Genomic DNA, 14,454 nt, shown 5'->3' with positions numbered 1-14,454 from the left:
GGCATGCATAATGTTATTGCAGATGTATCCCACAGCTACTTAATGACAGCAGGGGGTTGGGGTGCAGTTTTGCTCTGGGAAAGGGAAGAAAGCACACAATCCCATATAAATTATGTCTGCTTCAGCCAGCAGGTGAAGAGGAGGAGGGATTGCCAAAGAGTGTCTGAACTTGTGGTTAAGGTCAGCTGTCAGAGACATGCCTTCTCCTTCTCAGGCATTCCCACTCTCTTTGAAAAGGGGAAAGCTTTGAAGGCGCCACTCCGCCGCACACAACATTTTGTTGCGAGGGAAGGGGCTCTCTTTCCTTCTGACTCACTAGTGAGCTGTTTTTCTCACTTCTCATGAACATCAGATTTGGAATGAAAGGAAATCGATTAAAGGTAAAGACAAATCTAGAGGCAAATCCTCCCACAAGGTACATAACACAACTTCTATTGACTTCATGGGAATGTGGTGCATATACTTGAATTTAGTGCTTAAATAAAATGGACAGAGATATGGGGGGAAACATGATAGTGCGGCGCAGCAATGGATCTCAGCACAGCTGGGGCATTTCTGCCAATACACGTCCCCTGCTATTTAGAGTGTGCAAAAAGTAAGGGAATCTCTTGGGTAGAGGTGGAAGATACGGTGAGGTGACTGGTGCATAGCAACATTGCAGAGTGACACCGTTCCTGGACTCATTTTTCTTGTGCATAAAACCAGCAAACATGGAACAAGGCAGTGGATGAATTAATCAGAGAATCTGCTCAGCTGCCATCCATTGATCTTACGGCCAAACACTTTTAAATTAAGCAAGTTGCAAAATTGTCTTTTCCTTGGCAAGCTGCTGTCTGGTTTTGTGATCTGGAGTTCATGGGCCGGCTTGGTGGTGGTGCTTTCAAGAATCTCAAGTCTTTGCTAGTCCTGCTTGCTGGGAGAGCCGCCACAAGGCAGAATACATAGTGCTGGGCTAGATACAACCAACTTTGTATTCAGCATGTATTCATGTGAGGTATGAAGTATTCTAAAAAGAAAGGTGCTGGGGCTGAAACTCCCTAGAAACTGGAGTCTATGGCTGAAAATCTTTCTCCGCCCTCCACCCCTCAGTCATGGATCCTTAGACATCACTTCCTTGTTAACAAGCTTTACTAGTGATATAAAAACCATAGCAGTTAAATTTTGATATGTGATGTTTGGCCAGCTATGGCTTTGAAACGGAGCTAGCTTTTCAGATGAAGCACTGAAATTGGTTTTGTTGTGAAAAGCTGTATAGATGAAGGTACTTAAGAGGACAGGACGTTGTTGTTGTTGTTGTTGTTGTTGTTGTTGTTGTTGTTACTACTAGGTGTGTCCAGCTTGTTTTCTACACTCTTGTAGTAGAGATATTATAAAGACCAGAAGATAGGCCTTCTCTACCCCATTGTACACCAGCCTGTTGCTCTCTTGATGTTTTGGAATACAACTCCCATCAGCTTATTAGGATATCAGGCTGGCAATGGCTGGGCCTAATGGAATTGCCCCTGTTGTGGGTTTGGTTGAATTAGTTCATAAGAAAGGGAAAGCAACCCTGTGTCTTCTTGATTAGCTGAAAGGGAAGAAATTGGCCAAAAGGGTCAAGTTCAGCAGAACAAGTTCCTATACAAATAAAATCCACATTTATTGTGTCTTGTCTCTAGAACCTGAAAACCCTGAAAGGTCAAAGAATGTATTAGTTGTGATATTCAGTAGCTATTCATAATGTCAAAAGTCATGCCTAAAAGGTAGATCTAATGCAGTACTAGTAGAGGCATGCAGCCTTAAATTATCTTGCCTTACCCAAGTAAATAGGGGAATGTCATTTATGCAAGTTTGTATTGACCTGCGACTTCATGGAGAGTCTTGTAATAACTTTGCATGAGAGGTGGCAAGGAAAGAATGGTTCAGTTAAGGGATTTAAAACAATGAGATCTATTTACTTTCACCACCTGAGTTTTCAAATTTTGTCTTTTTGGGGGGTCAAGAGTATCCGGGCATGGTTAAAATTATGGTCCCTCTTTCTTTTTCATTGATAGAGGGAGCTTGATGCCACAGCGACAGTGTTGGCAAACCGCCAAGATGAAAGTGAACAATCAAGAAAGAAGCTTATTGAACAAAGCCGTGAGTTCAAGAAAAACACTCCAGAGGTAAGCTGTGATGTTAATTCCGCAAATCTCTACTTCCCAGAATATTAACAGACCCACAATTTTTTCCCCATTGAAACAAAGTTGTGTGTCTTGTAATTGCAGATTATTCATTGGAACTCATATTTTAAGCTTGGGGTATATATAACTTTGGGTGTGTGTTTCTGACTTGACTAGAAGCAGTCTAAACTATAACACTGCCTTTATTCACATTGTGGAATCAGCACGCATATGAGAGAGAAAAAATTCTACTGCTTTTATGTTCCTGTAGAAAACATCCATAAAATTAATTAATAATATAATGCCACTTAAACTGAGCAGATTCAAAATTGTAATGACCCTTTTGTTGCACCTAGGAAAATAATAATATATTAATAGACAGCTCTTTGGGCATGTTAAAAGTAGCTTTTCTGTTATACGCATAATATTTAATGTTAGGGACATGTTTGCTATAGAGTTGTATCTAAAAGCATATATTTATTAAAGCTTTGACTTGGTTTATAATTTAAAGTACAATAAGTGTGCTTTATTGACACCCCCCCCCCTCACCGCAGCATAATTTCAGTTGACATGCCTTTGGCTATTGGAAAAAGCTCTGATATATTTATACAGCATATAAAATTAACATGGCATTTTAAAAGTTGCACTTACTAAATAATAGGTTAAATAAACATGCTAAAACAGATCTCAGTCAATTTAGGATGTCAGAAAAATTCAAATAAAACTTGTCCAGAAAATCCACACCAATGAAATCACACAGAGGTGGAAGGGGGCATTGCCCCACTCCACCCCCACCCCCCTTTTGGCCATATTTACCTTGCTTTCTGCATCCATTTGAAGTTAACTATTTCATCATTGGCTACTGTTAAGAATCCATTAAGGCAGTGCTTAATGCTCTGGGGATGTTTTCACTCCATGAATGTACGTAATGATTATGTGCTATGTAGGTTAACAAACCATAGTGAATTCATGTCTCAGCTGCAGCATTTCATAAAGTGAATTTTACCAAAGTGATTTTTACTAAGGTCCTGTGACCAATTGAAAATGTGGAATATCTATGGCCTGGTAAAAGTAGCTCCTCATGTTAGCTTTATTGCATTAGGTAAGATTACAATCTTTTCTGTATGGGCAGAAAGCACATTTGAAAGGTTCTTCCGTGTAGTGGTGTTGAGATTGCAAAGATCAACAAGTATAGAATGGGAAGTGTTTTGCTATCTTGGTTGAGTAAATGTGTTGTGCAAGCATGAGCATAGCCCACCATTTTTCATTTTGGTACCTTTCAGAAAGTAGCTGAGCTGCAGCTCAGTGGAAGAGCATGTATTTTGCACATTGAAGGTCCTTGGTTCACTTTCCTGCATTTGTACTTCAACAAAACTTGCATGTTGGGCTGGAGATATCCCTGTCTTGAATCCCTGGATAGCTGCTGCTAGTGAGGGTGGCTAATACCAGACTAGACAGACAAGTGTAAAGAATTCATGTGTTCCAAGGTCTGTTAGCCTAGCAAAGTGCTTGATTTTCAAGATGTAAATTCTGAAATTCCTTGACTTTTAAAAATACTACTTTCTGGCTGCTGTTCTGAGATGTGAAATGGACCACTTGATTTAACTGAGAGAATTGTAGAAGACAGCTTTGGTGATGAGGAGAAGAGTAAGGCACTTTTAGTACCGGGAGCGGGGGAATACTAAAATAAAAGAGTCTCTAACAGTGGCTAATTTGTGGCTTTCAAGATATTGTCAGACTACAGCTTCTATTGTCTCTGACTTTTGGCTGTACTGATTGTGACTGATGAGGCCCAATAGCACTCAAAGGGCTACAGCCCCACCCCCCACCCCAGTGCCCTAACACAATAGCAAAACCCAAACCAACTGTTTTGATACCATAATTCACAGATAGTGAATTTGCGGTGAACTTTCACAGTGATGACAGAGACAATGTCATCTAGACAATGTTGGATGCAATAAGGTAGAAGAAAATATTTATATTTATCCTATACTTTTTGAGTGTTTGTGTTACACAGATCTGTTGTTTGGAACATGAACAAATATTGATTTGTGTAGCTGAAGCTATTACAAAAACACAAACTATGTAAAGAGATTGCATGTAATGTGCCCACATGAGATTAAACAAAAAACCCTTTGTATATTGCAGCTTCTGTCTGTTGTTCCTTAAATGAGCCTGCAGCATGTTAGGATTCAGAAGGCCCAAAATAATAAAGTTGCACACATTTTGTGTTGTTGTTTTGGTGTGGAGTTGTTTGCAAATAATGTAATGGAGAACCTATTTGCTCACTCTGCAAAGGGGTTTCACCCTTTTGACTTAACGAGTTTTGTTATTAATCTATATACCATATTATACACACTTCTTTTAAGAGCTAAACATTGAAGTGGGGCCAATTAAAGAATCATAAGAGACCTGTCTCAGCTGCAGCATGCTTGATAATGTAGTTACTTCATGCAAAGACTGAGGACACAACTCAGGCAGCAAGAACCGACAGGGCCATCTTGTGCTCTCTCAGGTGATTACAGGCACCAGTGGGTAGCAGCTCTCATTGCCACAGCCCGGGAAGGTATCAGAAGAACTGCTTAGGCCAACAGAAGCATTCACAAGGCCTGACACTTTGCTGCTGTTGAAACGGATGGCATTGCAAACTTTGGGTGTTCCAGACTAAATGTGAGTTCCTTGTCAAACTGAACTCAAACATTCAGTGAACCACTGAGATGAATTATATTTCTAAGATTTTTATCCTGTTCCTTTATGGAACCAATTTCAACATAGTTAATGCATTTACAACGTAATTCTGTGCATGTTTTCTCAGAAGAAAGCCTACTGTGTTCAATGGATTTTCCTCCTTTGTAAGAAACGTTACCACTGAGTTATGCCTCTTCCTCAAAGTAGATTATCTTAACTGTTGTATATAATGATTCTATGAAAGTGAACCATTCCCTAAAAAGAATTTCTCTTTGCCTTTTACTCCAGCACACGAGAGTCAGCATATGCTAGCAGGGCTTTAAAGCATGTATCTAAAGTGAAATAAAGGAAAATAGTGACATTAATTTTTTTAAATGGGCAGACTATGTGTAGGTTCTAGGGATGTGGGTGACGCTGTGGTCTAAACCACTGAGCCTAGGGCTTGCCAATCAGAAGGTTGCCGGTTCGAATCCCCGCAATGGGGTGAGCTCCCGTTGCTCGGTCCCTGTTCCTGCCAACCTAGCAGTTTGAAAGCACGTCAAAGTGCAAGTAGATAAATAGGTACCGCTCCAGCGGGAAGGTAAACGGCGTTTCCATGTGCTGCTCCGGTTTTGCCAGAAGCGGCTTAGTCATGCTGGCCACATGATTTGGAAAAACTGTCTGCGGACAAACGTCTGCTCCCTCAGCCAGTAAACTGAGATGAGCGCCACAACCCCAGAGTCGTTTGGACTTAACTGTCAGGGGTCCTTTACCTTTTTATGTGTATGTTCTACTCCTGTTTCCAACAAGCAGGATGGAGTCCTAGGCATTGACCATTTGTTTGTTTGTTTATTTAAATATTTATAAATCATACATTTCTTTTTTAAAAAACCCAGAAAAGCAGTATACAGCATACATTAACTTTAACAGAACAAGTAAAAACTGGTTGGAAGAAACTGAGTTATTGAGAACTTGCATTCCTGTTTGCATATGCTTGAAGTTACAGTAGATGGAGACTGGGAGGAGCTTTGCTATACTGCTAGATTTGCACCAGGGGAAATTATTTCCCAGTTTTGGTACTACTGTGAAGGTTAGTATCAATTCCTTGAATTGTGGGGGTGGAGGATAGTAAAGTGAAATAGGGCCCAAGCCGTATGGCCTAGTCAGCAGGCCCCATTCAAAAGCCTGGTGGGTCACATGTTGGAATTATAAATTAAATTACAGGGTGGTACACACACACAAATGGGGGTAGGTTACTGGTCTACCAGTAGGTAAAACTCCTCATTTCAAAATGTTTATTGATGTAAATGGTATTAGCAACAAACATGGCCTTCAAGGCAGTCCATTGGGTTATTTTATAGAGCCTACAAAGCTGTAGCTAAGTCTCTTTAATATCCTGGTTTGTCCTGCTTGAATCTTGGTGGCAAACAATGGGTGGGGAGAGAGGAAAGGCGTTTCAGACAAGGTCATGCCAGAGCTTTAATTTTTTTCAGTTGCCTTGTTGATTTCTATGCAGCAGACAGACAGTGACAGTCAGTGTTGGAGTATCTGGGTGAACTCCTTAGGATTGTTTCCCTCTTACATTTTTCCATGTCTTGTCACAGGTTTAGTAGTTTAAGCATCTCTTGGCTTTTAGCTTTCCACATACTGCTGTCCTGGGTGCCTAAAGAACTTTCTCAGAATCCGTTGCAAGTCAACTGGTATTTAGAAGAACCCTAGAGCAGAGCCCCACTCTGCTGAACTGTCAGTGGCAGTTACAACTCTGCAATGTCTGCAGACTGGGCTCTTAGGATGTTCCAGAGATCAGAGAGACTTGATCAAGTATGTCCTTTTTGTAGCTCTTTTAGCAAATTCAAATCTTTTCTTCTGGGCTGCATGCTTTCCAACTGCACAGAGATCAGGTGCCCTCAGGAACAGAATCTGCCTTACCAACCACCTTCTGAGACTTTGCATGGGACCAGCTGCCTTAGCAACAGGAATGCAACCTCTCCTAAGACTAAGCCCCTGCTGCAGAAGTATTGCATATTTTTTACACCAGTGGTTTGTTTCTGTGCTTCGGCTTATTTTTACTACAGTATTTTGGAGATGGATGCATTTGTAATATGTGTAGAGCATGCAGGTATTGCTACCACTGAAGTTAGGAAAAAAAGTTTTCTAAATCTTTAAATTCAAAGATTTATTCAGCTGATCCTCCCCTCCCTCTGGGTCTTATTACATTATCTTGGAAAACATCTGGTGCCATATGTCTGTGTTCCGGCTAATGTAGCATAGTTTGGGAGCAACAGCCAGCGGCTACATCCCTCAACAACTTGACGCAGAAGTTTGATACTGATTGCTACCAAAATGTATGTCTTGGTTGAAAAGACCCTGTGAAAGGAACTTCCAGTGACTTGGCCCCAGTTTTCTTCGAACTTCTTTTTGGCAGGTATGTGTGAGGAATGCTTCAGGTTACTTCATTATGCATTCAGAATATTTAAGTTCATGTGTTGTGAAATGGCTTGCATATGAATTGCTTCAGCTGACAGGAATCTTGTTTCACTTCCAAATTGGTAATGTGAATTATATGGATATCTTGTGCCATCTCAATATGTCTCTAGGGAGCTTGCAAAAATGCCCCAGTCACTTCTAGAATAACCAGCCCACTACCAGTTTAACTAGTCAGTAACTAAAGCACAACTCAACACTTTGAGATCAGTATTCCTTTGTATGCCCCACTAAAATGAATGGGAGTTAGTCAATAATACAAGCAGATTATAATGTTGAAAGAGCAATGCACATGTAATGGAACAAACATGCTCAGTCTCCGCTTGTTCTGGGAAACCCCCTCCCACAATACTACTGCTTTTTACCCTGTTTCAGATTAATATTGCTTGGCCTTAGTCCTAGTTAACCCAAATTTAGGGGGTGCTCCAAAACCGAGTTTTGGAACCCAGGCCCTGAACTTCACGTGAGCTTTTGTTAACATCAGACATACCAAATGTGTGGGATTTGTTCACAAGAGGGAAAGGTCTGGATGGGAAGGGAGCGTGCTGTCCCATGACCCATCCCTGATTCTTTAACCCTTATTAAAGAGGGTCAGCTATTGCTACATTTGTGCTGGGAGAATACTGGCTCCCTGTGAAACTGGCTGCAGAACTGAAGCGACTCCCTCCTTCATGTGCTCCCTTTTATATATCTGTTGAGAAAAAGCAGCTAGATTTTGAGCAAGCTCGGGAGAGAGCTTTGTTGCATTGTTAAAGCAATGGGCCCTCTGGGGAGTTAGTCTCTCATTGTAAATAAGCAGTGAATGCTCAGAGGTAAAATTTATGAGTTAACCTTGCTGTGAGAGTTTGAGTACAACTGACAAAAGGTGATATTTCTGGACAAGGCCTCGCTAGGACTGTACATTAGGTTCTGTTACATAATGGTGATATCATGCATTTGAATTTTCTGCAGTTAGTCACTTTAATAAAATAGTTAATTATAGGGTGTTCTGGCCATTTTAGGATTAAGACTGTCTGAAACATATACTGTGTTAAAATCAAGAGGTGGGGGAAGAGGCTTTAATTAAAAACAGCCATTTTGTTTTGCCAGCTGTGCAGCTTCTTACAGGTCCTGCAGCTCATCATCTAAGCATCCCTTATTAATTTTTGAGAACGTGGTTGATCTTGATAATTTAGAATCTCCTCAAGTCACTCAGGAGCTCGAATTGACCACACAATTGCTAGTAGAAATACTTATTTTATAAATGGCTTTTAGCGGCTTTGTTCTGCATGCCCAGGAAATCATCAGAAGTGGGAGTTTGGAGGGTTAATGTGGATCAAAAAGCTAAAGGCATTTTTTATTTGTTCAAGCCTAGAACTGGGAATATCGAAGGGAGAAACTGAGTTGGCTCCCGCTCAGTTTTGCAGTGCAATTCCACTGTAGCCACAAATGGTGTCTGAAGATGTTGGCTTAAAAAAAAAAAAAGCCATTTGCAGCTGCACCTGTTTAAAAGTCTGATTGGATGCAAGATTCAGGCCCTCTCTACACTGTATTGCATTTAAAGCAGTATCATGCTACTTAAACTGTCATGGCCTCCCCCAAAGAATCCTAGTTCGCTAACACTGCTGAGAAGTGTTAAAACCTGGACAGTATGTAAGGAGGTCCTGGGTTACCCAGACAACAAGACCCCCCTCTTGGCCTCACTGATGTGGTCCTAAGCAAAGCAGTTAGAGTTGTCTGAAACTTTTCAGCACCCTTAACAAACTGACTCACCTGAAACCATGGAAGGGAGGGGGAGTTTTTCTGAGGGCGTGTAATGGCTGCTATTTCAAACTCGGAAGCTTTTTAGCCATTGGAGTGAAAGGTGTCCCCATTCAGAAAACAAGGAGGCTCAGCTACAAGAGGTTTTGTGAACTTACCACTAGTATGTCCAAATCCCCATTAGCCATGGAATGTGCTGACCTACAGCTCTTGGCAATGGTCAGATGATTGTGCTAAAATGGATTGGGGAATATGTCCTTATAATTGTGAGCGGGATCCGTGTGTCATGGTATTAGATGTTAGGGGTTTAACATCGCTTCAGAAGCCTGGGTGATCCCCCTATCTGCCATTGCTGCTAATGATGTCTGAACTGCCTCTGCCTGAAGTGACCTCTGCTCCCTTTCTGACTATTTTCCTTTGGGCAAAAGAGGCCCTTGGAAGTTTGATTGCCGGCCTCATGGCCATTTCCTCTATCCGGCCTGCATATGTGCTCAGTGGTGAGGCATGGAAGTGAGAGAGTGGGCTTTTACTGCCCATCGGACATCTGTTTTCTAGACTCTGATGGTCAAATCCAGTTGGAATCTGAAATCGCACAGCAGAGCCTTTGAGCAGAACCAACAGTAGGTGTGCTCTGAGCATAAACAGCTTCTAACTGGCCTGGAAAAAGAGAATCTTGCATGCTGACAGAAAACTGAATAAATGAACTCTCAAACAGAGCACCTTAACACTTACAGAGTTGTGATGGCCCCCTGCTGACCCCCAAACTCTCTCCTAAGTAAATGGAAATTTTGAACCATGGGGAAGTTTTCTCCCGAAAAGCATATGATCTCACTCCCAGGGTCCTAGAACTGCCTAAGAGGCATCTGGTTAATTACACCATGGACTCTCTCTTTTTGGCTTTCCGAGTTTGCCCTAAAATATTTTGTGTGCGGTGGCAGTGATTTATTTCAATTGCTGTTTATTTCATTAGATCCCCCCCCCCCCATGTTGTATGATAGCCAAATCAGATATTTTCTTCTGAAGCAATATACAATGTTTTAAATATATTGCAAAACACGAACAAAGTGTCTATGATTGCCTTTTCTCTATGATATGGTGATAGAATTAGGTTTAAGGATTGGAATTAATTTTACGTGGTTTTATTTTTTAAAAGAGAGCGAGTGAGAGAGAGATCAACCGCATGTTAATAGAATTGGTAGTGCTCTCTCCCACCCTTGTAAAAAAACAGACAGGACCTGGGTTGTCTGTCTAGTGTTTCACATAATTCAGTGCCAGCATCTAACCTTTAGGTGACACCTATAAAAGACAGACAGACACAAACATGTATCAAATTCCTAGGCTTCAATTCTTTTGTACTTTTGGACCTGTGTTTGTTACAACTCCGGGCATGTTCCAGCTAACACTAATCACAAAGTGACTATACACATAGGAAGACTTCTTTTTTGTACCATAGTTTTGCATTACAAACCATGGAGCTAAAAGTCCATATTCAGCCATGTAATTTCATGGGTCCTGGGATTTTTTGTAAGCAGGGATTCTGTTCAGACATCTCTTTGCCCCCTTGCATCTATGTGTGGTGAGACTGGAAAGGAGCACAGAGTTCAGGCTTTTCTCACCCTGGCCTCCCTTACTTTTGAAACAGGTTGAGGGCTGTCACAAGTAACCACAGGATGTCCTCTTGCTTTTCTGTGAGAGAGGAGCAGCCCCCAAGTATAAATTTGTAGGTTGATATAATGAGGTATTTCCCCCCCCCCCAACCACAGAGCTTACTGTGAGCGCAAATGAACAATTTTCAATATTATGTGAATACTGACAACTGCATTTTTTTCATCTACCTAAAATAACTGAATGTTTTATTTATAAGAGATCGAGTTGTACCATATATTCGTGTGTAGAGGGAAATCGTTTGAACATCAGTTTTAAATATTAGAGTCTTGAACAGATTATGTTTAAAATGGATTTCTAAAAAGTATGCAGGAATAAAAAGGAAGAAATTCCCATAGAAAATAAAAATACGTTATCAACTCTTGGGATTCTAATTTGGCAGTGATTTTGGGGACAGGGAATGGCAATCTAATTAGGCGTGCCCATGATTTTATTTGAAGGGGATTTTAGACCATTTTTAGAAAGAATGTTGTCAGGGCTGCTACCCAGTCCCAGCTCACATAGGACCACGTTAGCCAGCGTTCACGTTAAAAGAGTCTTTATTGGGTTACAGGTTCCATTTCCAAACTGCAATGCGCAGCCCTACGTCTTCTATGTCAGACCGGCGAAGACCCGTCTGAGTCTCCGCCTCTAGCACACCAGCTTAATACCCTAGCCTTGCTCCACCTCCTGCGCCTTTCCTTCCGTCTCTGGGTCCTTCTGCCCCCCGGGGTCTCTTCTTTCCTACTCTCTTCTGACGCGGACCCCCCTGACCCTTCCGCCTCCTTGCGGCGGGCTTTGGGACCTGGCTCACTCTCCGGGCTGCTTACTGTGCCAGCTTCCGCTGCATTTGAACTTGGCGCGCGCGCCCAACTCTCTACCTTCCTCTTGATAGTTTCGTCGCTCCCCGAGGTGGGCGTGACTACTCCTGACTCATGCCCTCCCTCCTGCTGAAAGCCTCCGGAACCCGATGTCTGGTCCCCTTTCTCCCCGCTGCTCCCGGCTGGGCACGTGGGTCCCGATCTCCAACTGCTGCTCTCTGATCCCTCTCTGGACCCTTCTTCCTGGGGTGTCCCCCTGCTTTCCCCCCTTGCTCTGACCGCTGGCGCTCCCCTCTGGGAATCCTCGGACTCACTGGACAGGCTCGGTGATCTCGGGTCGTCATCCCCACTCATCCTTCCTTCGTATTCCTCCCCCTCGCTCTCTGTCTCCTCTCTTCTCTGCGTCTCTGCTCCTGAACCCCTGACAAATGTGTTAGTTTTCTGACATTGTGATGGATAGCCTTGACTTGAAATAATTTGATCCCAGTGTAGTTCCAGGTGATGTTGGACTCAATCTCCCACCAAACCGAGCCAGCATGACCCAGCGTTCAGGGATGATGGGAATTGTAGTCAATCAGCACCTGCAGGGTTCCCCCAATAGAGACTATAAGGGGACTGTGAATGAATATAGAGATCAGATGCAAATAACATTTTAAAGTGAGATCTATCTGATTCCTTTCTTTGAATGAGAACACTAGCACTTTCCAGCAAGTGCTAAAATGACTAATTGGGTCATGTAGTATGTTGCGAAAATTATTGCAATTATTGCACCCTGATCGGAGGAAGTCTGTGGCTCCTGTTGTTATTCTCCTTCTTAACGCCTCATTGGGAGGAGTTTTCAGTATTCTGTAGAATATTATTATTGGCTGGTATATGTATATCCACCAGTCCCTTGCATTTGAGAATTGCTGCTAAAAATGTGTCCCTATGGAAGGATCTTTGGCTTAGAATAAATGCTACCTTTTTCTTTTCTGCCAGCCAGTGGTGTTCCTCCCTTTTTTGTGGTTAGTATGTAACTGGTTGACAGGAGAGCCTCCCCTGCAATTTCTCTATGAAACTACAATGTAGTGGAGCAATAATGTATATATTTTACATTTTGTCTGCATATTCTAAAACTCGATTGTTTGATTGGCTGGGCAGAAGCTTTGCTTGCTTTAATAAAGATGATTGATTTATAAACAAAAGTTTAAAAGTGATTCAGTTTGAAGCTAACTGTAATCAGTAATTGCCAAGTTGAATGAGCAAATAGCTGGTGATGCAAAATCTTCAATCGATCTTTGTTCAGATCTAAAGCAACTTGTCTGTTGTTGTAAATTGTAACATACCTGTAATCTTCAAACTGGGAGAACAGAAAAGTTATATTAGCATGCTTTGCTAATAGGTCTCAACACCTATTAGGGCTTCTTTCTGATGATCATATTTGAAAGGTGAAGAGGATTTGAGCTTTTATTATTTATTAAGGATTTTTTTATTCTGTCTTTTAAATTTCCAGTATGTACTGCAATAACAAAGCTCAACAAGAATAACCACACCATAAAAACTCTTAAAACAACAGAAACTAACTCCGATTCAAGCAGCAAATAAGGCAGATAATAATGCCTGAATGTTGCAGAACCAATTTATTGTGGCATGAGTTTTGTAGACAGGTGCTTGCTCCATGTTGAAGATGGAGGTGAAGAACATCTCCCCCCTTCAGTAATCCAGTCCCCTGGACTGGTACTGTAACTCCCCGGTGATGATTGCTACTTCTTTTTCTATCTTGAATCATTGGCAATAGTCGTATCTGGAAATAAATTAAGAGGAAGATTATATTTGCTAAAAAAGATTTCAGAAGACTTGAAGGAAGTAGAAGACCATCAAACCCAACCCAGCCACCCCAGGGAAGGAACCTCCACCCCTAAGCCCCCTCTCCCTGTTTGTGTCTAACAGGAAACTCCCCCCTCGAGAGTTAGTTATAAGCAAATTTAGGGACACGTGAAGTAAAGAAATGAATAGAGATTTTTTAAAAATAACTGTTGGATTCTTTTTCAATTAATGCATTTTCAGTGTTGATGAATATATGGAAAAATGAAATTACACTGCTATCCTGCCGTGTCTCCAGTGTGACGATAAATCAATTTTTTTCCCTTTTAAAATGTCTGGCCCTGTAATTTATGTTTACTTAAGCCATTACTAAATTCATAGTAGGTGTTTTAGTTGGCAAGCATCAGTCCAGGGACTTTGTGGACGTTTACTTTTTTATTTTTATAAATACTGTGCTTTTGTTCTTGGCCAAAATGAAGTGTGGAAAAACATATGTGTTTTTTGTTAATTGCAAAAATTGACTTGTTTCTGTCTTCTTCTAAAGCAGTGGTTTTCAAACTTTTTTTTCTAGGCCACACTTTAAGAATAAAAATTTGCTCGTGCCACACCAACTTTTTTTATTGATAAGAAATACATTGCAACACAAAAATAAATAACCAGCAGTGCTTGATTTTGAACAGATATCTATCCATATTCGTCTGCAAATAAAATTATTTTGATACTATGCAGTACTTTACCATACTACTCTGAAATGTTTAGATGCTTATTTTATTGTCCTTGAATCTTCCTGCCATGCCAGAGTGGTATGCCACACCTTGATTGATTGATTGTTAAATTTATATAGCCAGAGGTCTCAGGGTGGTTTACAGAACAAAATTTGAGAACCACTGTTCTAAAGAAATGTTTGCACTCAGGCCATTTTAAATCATTGTGGCTTGGATGCAGTAGAACCTTGATTGTACTGTTTGTTAACTGATTGGTTTTTAAATTGGTTTTTAAATGAGATGGACATCTGGCGTCTCTTCCCCAAACATGCTACTGATTTGTGCTGTACACTTCTGGAATGGGTTGGGATGCCTGAGCAATGAGAAGAAATTGGCCTGGAGCAAATTTTCAAGTCATTGTTGGAAGCAATTGCCATAAATTGTGAGCTG

At 41.3% G+C, this 14,454-nt stretch overlaps 1 protein-coding gene across 7 annotated transcripts in view; it reads left to right on the top strand.

Annotated features, from left to right (window-relative positions):
• CUX1 (cut like homeobox 1) overlaps positions 1-14,454 on the top strand; it is a 267,797-nt gene that overhangs the window by 64,343 nt on the left and 189,000 nt on the right. For all 7 annotated transcript variants that reach the window (XM_082201347.1, XM_082201345.1, XM_082201343.1 and 4 more), the window contains exon 2: positions 2,034-2,144. In XM_082201347.1, the coding sequence (XP_082057473.1) occupies positions 2,034-2,144 (111 nt within the window). The remainder of the gene's footprint in view (positions 1-2,033; positions 2,145-14,454) is intronic.

Source organism: Podarcis vaucheri, assembly GCF_965113315.1.
Source record: "Podarcis vaucheri genome assembly, chromosome: 15".
Lineage (NCBI taxonomy): Eukaryota > Metazoa > Chordata > Lepidosauria > Squamata > Lacertidae > Podarcis > Podarcis vaucheri.
This window is presented reverse-complemented; position numbering and strand designations above follow the sequence as displayed.